Source organism: Charadrius vociferus, unplaced genomic scaffold, assembly GCF_000708025.1.
Source record: "Charadrius vociferus isolate BGI_N301 unplaced genomic scaffold, ASM70802v2 scaffold964, whole genome shotgun sequence".
In the NCBI taxonomy this organism is placed as follows: domain Eukaryota; kingdom Metazoa; phylum Chordata; class Aves; order Charadriiformes; family Charadriidae; genus Charadrius; species Charadrius vociferus.
In genome coordinates this window covers 176,285-185,071 of record NW_009647945.1, presented here as the reverse complement: position 1 = coordinate 185,071, position 8,787 = coordinate 176,285, and the positions used below count along the sequence as shown (strand labels likewise).

General features: G+C 57.7%; 2 protein-coding genes across 2 annotated transcripts in view; both read left to right on the top strand.

Moving 5' to 3' along the window:
- Positions 1-2,600, top strand: part of SLC9A5 (solute carrier family 9, subfamily A (NHE5, cation proton antiporter 5), member 5) — a 10,076-nt gene extending 7,476 nt beyond the window's left edge. The window contains exons 12-18 of the mRNA XM_009883256.1: positions 73-161; positions 313-371; positions 525-545; positions 640-848; positions 1,444-1,513; positions 1,701-1,832; positions 2,134-2,600. Of these exons, the coding sequence (XP_009881558.1) occupies positions 73-161; positions 313-371; positions 525-545; positions 640-848; positions 1,444-1,513; positions 1,701-1,832; positions 2,134-2,600 (1,047 nt within the window). The remainder of the gene's footprint in view (positions 1-72; positions 162-312; positions 372-524; positions 546-639; positions 849-1,443; positions 1,514-1,700; positions 1,833-2,133) is intronic.
- Positions 2,601-2,753: 153 nt separating this feature from the next.
- Positions 2,754-8,787, top strand: part of PLEKHG4 (pleckstrin homology domain containing, family G (with RhoGef domain) member 4) — a 105,742-nt gene continuing 99,708 nt past the window's right edge. The window contains 1 exon segment of the mRNA XM_009883255.1: positions 2,754-2,822. Within this exon segment, the coding sequence (XP_009881557.1) occupies positions 2,754-2,822 (69 nt within the window).

Sequence of the window (8,787 nt, the reverse complement as noted above, 5' to 3'; positions counted from 1 at the left end):
AGGTGGGGAGCCCCTCCAGCCCAGCTAGGTCCTTGCTGCCCCTCTGCCAGCTTTGCCCTCCCAACCTCCCAGGGTGGCCATGTGCTCTCGGCTGCCAAGCTGGCGCTTCCCTCCATGCCCAGCCGCACGTCCATGTCGGAGTCGTCGGTCACAAACCTCCTGTGAGTATGAGCATCCCTCCAAACCCCTGGGCAGACCTCGCTGGACCCCTGCAGCCACCCCCTTCCCTGGGCGTGTGTCGTGCCAGGGCTGGCAGGAAGCTGGCATGGAGCCCAGCATCTCCGTCATCTCCATCTTTCCCCACCCCGCAAGGAGGGAAAGCGGGAGCGGAGCGTGCCTGGACCTGCAGGTGATCGACACGGTGCGGAGCCGCCGGGGCATGGGGCAGGAGCCAGGGGCACCAGGGGGATGCGGGGGGGACCGCAGCAGGAGCCAGGGGTCTGGCATGGGGCAGGAGGCACTGGGAAGGAGCCAGGGGACTGGCGTGGGGCAGAGGACACTGACGCGATGCAGGTGGCACCGAGGCAGATGCAGGGAGGACCAGGGCAAATGCAGGGGTCTGGCATGGGGCAGAGGGCACCAGGGAGGGTCGCAGCACCCGCAAGAGGAGCAGGGATGGAGGATGCTCCGTGGGGCCAGCTGCTCACCCTCTGTCTCTTTGCCTCTCCCTCGGCCAGTACAAGGCCAGCTACAGCCGTCACTTCATCTCTCCAGATAAACAAGAGCGCCAAGATAAAGAAATCTTCCGGCAGAACATGAAGAGGCGGCTGGAGACCTTCAAGTCCACAAAGCACAACGTCTGCTCCTCCAAGAGCAAGGCCAGGCTGAAGGAAAAGGGGAGAAAAAAGGCAAGCGTTCCCCAAACGCCTGTTCCCTTCCTAGCTCTGAGATTTGGCCTCCCCCAGGCTGCAGACAGTGAGGTCCTTTAGGGATTAGTTGAGGTGCTGCAGGGCATCAGCAGCTCCAGAGCCACGGGGCAGAGCTGTTCATCTCATCTCAGTCCTGCTATGCTGCGTGTGAGCACGTGGGTGTCGCAAGTCTGTGTGTCTTCACCACACCGGCACTGCCGCGGGGCGGCTGTTCCCTGGGCAAAGCTGTCCCGAGCCCTGGAGGAGCCCCACGTTTGTTTTCCAAGAGCACTCAGCACAAAGTAGCCTGGAAGTCGGTGCAGATCTGAGCTCAGAAGCGTGGTACTGCACCTTGAATTAAGCCTTGGGTGTTTTCTCTCATTTGGAGGCTCTCGAAGCCATTGCAGCTGAGCTGTTTGCTGTAGGGCCATGAAGACCCAACTAAGTCTAAGGACTAGGGACCACTGACTGCCAGCTGCCATCTAGCCGGGGTGGGAATCTCCATCCCTGGGGTTACACCGGCTTGCAGGGCCACCAGGGTTGGGGTTAGGGGTTTGCACGAGGCAGGTCTCAGCCGGTCCCTCTTCCTTCGCAGAAGAACATCTCTCTGACCAGTGACGCACCCAATGGGAAGACGCACAGAAACGTCCCCTGGCAGGAGGCAGGTAGGGCTGGTGGCAGGCAAGGTGTGCAGGTCCCGGCAAGGGGACCTGGTCGGGTGGGATGTGCCTGTCCACTGCCAGCTTGGTGCATGACAGCACCCCACCAGCACCAAGTCCTTCTCTCATGGGTGCAGTCCTTCCCCCACTGGGTGCCCCATCCTCCAAACCAACTCCTTCCATCCTGCTGCAGCTCCTGTCCTTGTGATGGTCAGCTCAGAGGAGGAGGAGAGTGATAGCTCGGAGACAGAGAGAGAGGATGATGAAGGGATCGTATTTGTCGCTCGAGCCACCGATGAGGTCCTGCAGGGAAAGACAACTCCTGGTAGGCACTGGTGCTCCCATGCCAGGGCGGCTGCTCTTGGGTAGCTTGTCCTTCCTCCACCTGCGGAGCAAAGTTGTCTCAGCCTGGGCAAAACCAAAGTCATCAGAGCATGAATGGCAGAATCACTCTTCTCTGTGGCTTTAGAGGGACGGCAGAGCCTCCTTGGGCTTCCTGGTGGCTCCTACATCCCTGGGCCAGCTGGCCAGCTGGTAGTGGTCAGGTCTGCAGTGTTTGCAGGGCCCAGGGGGAGAGCGAGAGCTGTGCAAGATCCCTCTCACTGTCCCTCCTTCTGCACCCCCAGGCAGCCTGGATGTCTGCCCCAGCCCCTGCATCATCCCACCATCGCCCACCTTGGCAGAGAAGGAGCTGCCGTGGAAAGGAGACCAGGCTGATCTGGCTGTTTATGTCTCCTCGGAGACCACCAAAATCGTGCCAGTGGATATGCAGAAGGCATGGAACCAAAGCATTTCCTCCTTGGAGAGCATCGCTTCCCCTCCAGGCATCGAGAGCGGACCTCAGCACAGGAGATTCGCCTGCCCTGTGCTGGAGGAGCGACCCCAGTCTGCGAGCCAGGCGATGCCGGAGCAGAGCTCCTGCTTCCAGTTCCCCAGCCACGTCTCTAAGAGTGGCAGGTCGCAGAGCGACAGCAGCCCGGATGGAGCCGAGCAGCAGGAGCTGCAGCCTTTGATGGCCACAGAGGAGCAGGGCAGGATGGTGCCCACCACGGAGCCCAGATGGCTGATGTTCAACAGAGCGAGCCACCTCTGAGGCAGACCGCGGATGGGGAAGGGGCTGGGGGCTGCGGACGGGCTGTGACCCGCTGAGCGCTTGGCTGGTTTGCGTTGTAAAGCTTGTGTGTGTCTCCATAAACTCCAGGAGTGGCAGGAGAGCCCAGTACTCCCCCAGGAGCTGCACTCCGGGATGGGCTCTGCTTATGCACCTACTGATGCAAAAACTGGTCAACAACTGGGCTTCGTGCTGCGACAGCAGGTACCAACCCCTGTCCACCCAGGGAGGCACAGACCTTCAAACCTCTTCCTTCCTCTCTGGTCCCTACACATCTTCACAGCGCTGGGAGGCCAGAGATGTTCCTCCCAGGGCTGGGATCCCAGCCGGACTCGATCCCGTCGTGGCTGTGCCGCCCCAAGGTGGGGATGTGGTGGCTCCTTCAAGGTGGCTCCAGTGCTGGGTTCCTCACAGCATGCACGGAGCTCAGCCAGGAGGCCAGAGATGTGCTCCTTGCCATGGCAGCTCTGCGTTCCCCAGGTTATGGAGGTACCGCAGAGGCAAGGCCATAACCTTCTCAGGACTGGGAGCAGCGCTCCTGGGGTTTGGCTCCACCAGGAGCCGGACTAGTGAACCAGTACGCACAGGGACTCCTCTAGCAGCCAACCTGCTGTGCCAGCCTCACGCCTCTCGTCTGGATGTGTTCCCGAAAGCTGCGGTGTTCAGCTTTCTGGCTTTGCTGGGAGGCAGCTGCCTTTGCACAGCATCTTTGGCATTCAACCTGCCCACATCCCAGTCCCTCCAGTTGGCCTGGGGCCCATCAGCTGGGAGGGCTGGTCATGGTGCGAGGAGTGGAGCGAGCAGCAGGTATGAATGGGTGAGAGCTCTCAGGGTGATGGGTGAGAGCTGAGTGCATCTTCAAAGGTCTGTCCCCGCCACCTGCCTCCCAGCCACCCCTGGTCCCTCCTGAGAGGGTGGTGGGACGCGGTGGCAATGGCCCACACAGGGAATTATTCCTGGTGTGACCCCAAGGGCCAAGAATTCCTCCCCAAGGACTGCTTGGTGTGCAAAAGCTCAGCACGGCAGCTGGGCACGGGCAACACGGGAGGGTTGGGGATGCTCCTCTTAGGGAAGAATGGGGACTTGGGCTGTTAATTCCCCAGAGCAGGTAATTAACTGCCTGTTCCAGCTGGGTGGGCATGCTGAGATGGCAGGTGACAGGGGGACACTTAGATACGCTGGGTGAGTGAGCCCAACGTGGGACAGGCCAGCCGGCGGTACCCCTGCTACTGTCCACAAGGCTCAGCGAAGGCTGTTCTGCTCTCTACCTGTTCTGCCAGATGAGCATGAGGTTTTTAAAAGGTTTTTATATAGTTTTGCATTTCTGGTATGCCTTATTCTGGCTTTGATTTCTGATACGGGGCCGTACTAAATCTCTAGCTGGGTCAGTGTTTTCTGTAGCCGTGGGCACGACCAATGACTCAAGACTTAATATCCTATTTGCAAGAATATCGTTTTAATGTGAAAATATATGCAGAGTATTTTGTTATGTTCAATAAATGGGAGTTGGAGCAGGCGTCGCCGTCTGTTGTCTCTGCTCTCTGGGAACCTCTGCGCGTCCTGGTGCCTGCAGCTCCTGGTTCGTTTCTTCTCCCTCACAGGCACCGCGCCCCCCTGCCTCTACGCTCTTCTCCACCCGAGGCCACGGCCCCCCTCTCAGACTCCATGTGCCTAACTGGATTTCCTAGTTTTGATAATGTTTGCGGAAAAAAATTAAATTCTTTCCGAATGGAAGCTTGCCTGCGGCCGTCATTAGGCCATGCCTCGGGGAGCAGCCAGCGAGAGGCCAGCAGCCTTTGCTGCCCGCTGCCGGAGCTGCAGAGTGCCGGCAGCCTAGATCTTCTCGTGTCCAATGCCTCCTTTCTCTTTGCCAAAAATATGGTTTGAATGGGTCTGTTTCAGGGTATTCTGGATCACAGGAACCTCCCCGCACTGGTGCGCGCTGGCTTTGCTCTTCCCTCCATCTGCTGGCTCCACTTCTCCTAAAGGAGAAGTTTGTGGTTTACTTGATTCACAGGATGGATGTTTGGCTTATATTTGACCTGGCGTCTACCGTCACCCCCAGGTCCTTTTTGGCAGGGTCCCTATCCAGCTTCCTAGACCTGAGAGCTTCGTGATGGTCCATCCCTCTGGAAGCTCTTGCTCCTCCTGAGGTTTCCCACCTGCTTCCCATCCCACCATCCAGCAACGCTGGCCGAGCCGTGCTCTGCGTGCCGGACCTCAGCGCCAGCGTTTGCTGCAGACAAGATGGCCTTGGCAGCACACCAAGCTGCGCGGGCCAGGTTGTTTTCCTGGAAGCGGTGGGTCTGCGGCATTCAGGTCCTCAGAGGAGGAAAAGTAGACATCTCAAGCTTTGGGAAACGCTGGGGCTGGTTGCTGCCGTCTCAGACGGTTATCTGAGCCTGGCAGCTAGTGTGTCTGCAGGCTCTTTCCACGCCACCAGCCAGCAGCTTGGAGCCTCCTCTTCCCACCCTTGACCCCAGCCATGTTGTGACCAGGGATGGTGGCTCCCACTACACCCTTCCCAAAGGGTTTTATCAGGTTTTTTTATTCTCATACACCGCTCCCTTTATTTCACTTTACAGGGAGAGCAAGCGGGCAACGTCCTCCCTGCGGAGGACTGCTCTGATCCTTCCAGCATAGCACAGAGCCGTCTCTTTCAGCCTAAAAATACCAAAGTGCTTCAGTGGAAAAACACAAGAACTGGGCCAAACCACGCACACATGTGCCCAAACCTCTGCTTCTCCAGCAGAGTAAGGCATAACCAAAGGAGCTGCTTGTCAGACTGTAACTCAGAACGTCCAACCCTCTGACTGTTATTATAAGCAACCCCATCCCGGAGCTGCCTATCGCAGACCCCTCATTTTGCACGCAGGCTTCTCCTCAGAGCCTGCCATTAGACCTGCACATTTTTTTTTCCATAGGGATTTACTTTCCCCCATGCTCAGCTCCTCCAGTTTCTCTGTGGCACCAGAACTTGTGAAGTCAGCAAGAGGATGTATGGCAGCTCTGGTAACGAGGGCATCATCTGGATGGAAGAGCCAAGCTGTGGGCGATGGATTGGTGTTGGCCACCTCCCAAGTCAGCTAAAGCAGCAGCATTGCGCGCTTGTCTTGAAATCACCACCTCGCCATTGCACAATGCATGTTAGAACGGCAGGTAAATGTTAAGCTGGAAGGGATTCGGGAGTTCTGCAGTCCGACCCTGACTCCATACAAGGCTGATGGCAAAGCTACAGCAAGTAGCTCAGAACCTTGTCCAGTTGGGCTTGGAAAGTCCTCAAGGATGGAGATGTCACCCTGTCCCGCAGCCACACCATGGCTGTACCACTGCTGCACAGAATGATATTCTCCTCATGCCCAGCAAGAATTTCCCTTTGGTGCAGCTTGTCCCTGTTGCCTCTTGCCCTTCCAGGTGTGCCTCTGAGAAGAGTTGGGCTCTGGTTTCTCTGCGCTCCCCTGTAGGTAGCTCCCCTCTTTGCCTTGTCTTCCTAAAGCTGGTTCTCTCTGATACATATACACATATATATCTTGTTCTGGGGAGCCCCAAACTGGAGCTAGTACCCAGTTGTATTATTCCTCATCAAGAGGAATAATAATTTCCTTGAACCTGCCAGCTTCACGTTCTCCATTGCAGCAAGGGTGCTGCTGACTCATGGGCAACCTTGCATGATTTTTCATTCTGCTCTGTTTCTGGAGCACTTCTGACACCCTCGAATGATGTTTTCATGATGGCCTACAGAGGAACAAGCGGTGGGAAGCCAGTGAACAGGAGCCCAGCTTCTCACGTCTCCCTTGGCCCCAGCAAGCACAAAGCGTGGCAGAGACCTTGGTCACACTCACGTTTTCAATGGGAAGGCAAATGCAGGAGAATGCAGTTCAGACTGATTGTGTCGGGGTACACATGTTTTGGAGACACGTCAGTCCGTTCTCTGCTGCTTCCCACTTCTCCCTGTCTGTCCAAGCATCCAGCTCACCTGGATGCAATCAGACTGAGCACCTCTCCGGCATTCTCCCATGTTTGCTTTCCTGCTCTTCGCACGTGATGCAGCCATCCCTTCTCCCTGCTTTCACTGGAAGCCTCCCCTGCCTGTCGGTGGAGGGAACACTTCATTTTCATCCCGGCATTACCTCCGGAGGAGCAGATGCCAGCCCTGGCCCCAGTCTGCCCCGCTGTGCTGGCTGGTGAAGTCGTGCCCAAGTTGCTCGGCTGACGGGACGGCCAGGGCTGGGCGGCGAGCGGCTGGTGACGGAGCCGGGATCCGTCGGCAGTGGGGACGGATAATGAGGAACAGATTTGTCCTGGGCAGCGGTTCCCATGCTGCGTTCCAGGGCAGAGCGGCCAGGATGGGAGACCCTTTGTGCTTCGCGCTGCCCCCCTCCGGCGCGTGTCGAGCCAGCCCCTCGGCTCGCCCCTGTCTCCTCGCCGTCTGCCGGCGGTGAGCGTCCCCGGGGCTCCCCGGAGAGCTGGGGACCCTCTCCCGTGGCTGTGCCACCCGCCAGGCCACAGGGCTGGCCAGGAGGCTCTCCCCGCACCCCCGCTGCGTGGGGGAACAAGCTGCAGCGTGGACGGGCTGAGGACAGATGAGATCAGTGGGATCTTTAGGTCAGGAGGAGCTGGGTGGGGTGATCCACATCGCCTTTCATGGTTCAGATTTCTCTGCTTTTGCCTGGAGGAGCAAACGTGGCTGTGGGACTCCCTGTCCTGGAGGACTGTGTGGCCAGGCTGCTGCTTCTGGGGAATCCTGCAGAACAGCCAGGATGGATACCGGCATGGCAGGGGCTTTGATTTTACAAGTACCCCAGATCCTAAGGTTGTGATCTTCCCCACAGCCAGACAAAGCTGTTCCTTGCAGCTGCGGGGAAGGCAAAGATCTCTGAAGAAGCCACCTGGGCTCCTCTCACCTCAGCTTCTCCTGGCATCTGGTGCCGCACGGCCACGCTGCCCCAAAGGTAAATGAAATGTTTGGCGGGTTAGTTGGAGAGGGAGGGTGCTGAGGACACTCTGGGGAGGTGGCCACCTGCCCAGCTGGTCTGGTCCACGTCAGACCACAGGTTGCCCCATGAAGAAGGGCTTGGAGAGGCCAAGGTGCCTCATCTCCTTGCTGTGGGGTGGCGGCGGAGAGCGGGCTCTGCAGACATGTCTGCCGTATTAGTGCTTTCCCTCTCTCTCAGTGATGTGGGGTGATCTTTGCCTGCGCACCAGCTTTGCCTCCCAGAGCCTGGCTAAGCCCACGCTGTTGAAGTCGGAAAGCCAGCTAAAGCTTTGCTTCGGCTCCTCGCTGGGTGGGGGGAGTCTGGCTTCTGGGCTGCTTGCACACCAGGGGTCTCACTGTGTGTGGGTTCCCGGCGGTTTTAGGGGCTCTGAGGCCAGGATTTTCTCTTGTCTACCACATACGTGCGTGTGGATACACATATTTTCAGCTGACATCCCTCCCCTCTCCTATTTATGGAGAAAGCTGGCAAAAGCTTCGGAAAGGTAGCCCAGAAAGATGAAAAAAAAAAAAAAAGGAAAACAACTATAAAGGCCCAGAAGTATTATGTTTTCACATGCCATGGCGTGGGGCTGGCTGATGGGAGCCGGCTGGGGAAGCAGGACGAGCTTGTGTTTGCCGGGACTGACGGACTGCTGAGCGAGCAGGTTAGCCAGGCTGCTGCCGGACATTTAACCAGTGACCCCAGTTTCTTTGTTTTCTCCTGCTAGGGAACAGACAGAATTGTTATAAATGTTTGATTCCCCGCCCCCCCCCCTTAACAAATATAGCTTTTGAAGCAAACAGGAAATTACAGAGAGTAAAGAGTGCAATAAAGAGTAAAGAAAGCCTAGCAGCTACCTCGCTGTGCTTGGATTTGTCTACAAATCCAGCTCCACGTGGGGTGCCGCTTGAACAAAGGCAACCTAAACCACCCCAAAGCTGCTAGAAACCGAGGGACGTGATGCCTGAGGAGGCAGGGGTGCGAGGGGATCATCTCCCCCCCGATGAGGGTGACGCACTGAGGGTTTAGGGGCTGTGCCGGCGGAGCCGCCCCGCAGGGACCCTGTTACCCCCGGCCGGGGCGGCTGCTGCCCGGCTGTTATGGTTTGAGGAACTCATAACTATTTATTGTCGTTTAGACAATTATTTTTTCACCCCATCACCCCTCCCCACCCGGGAAGGGGCATCAGGGTA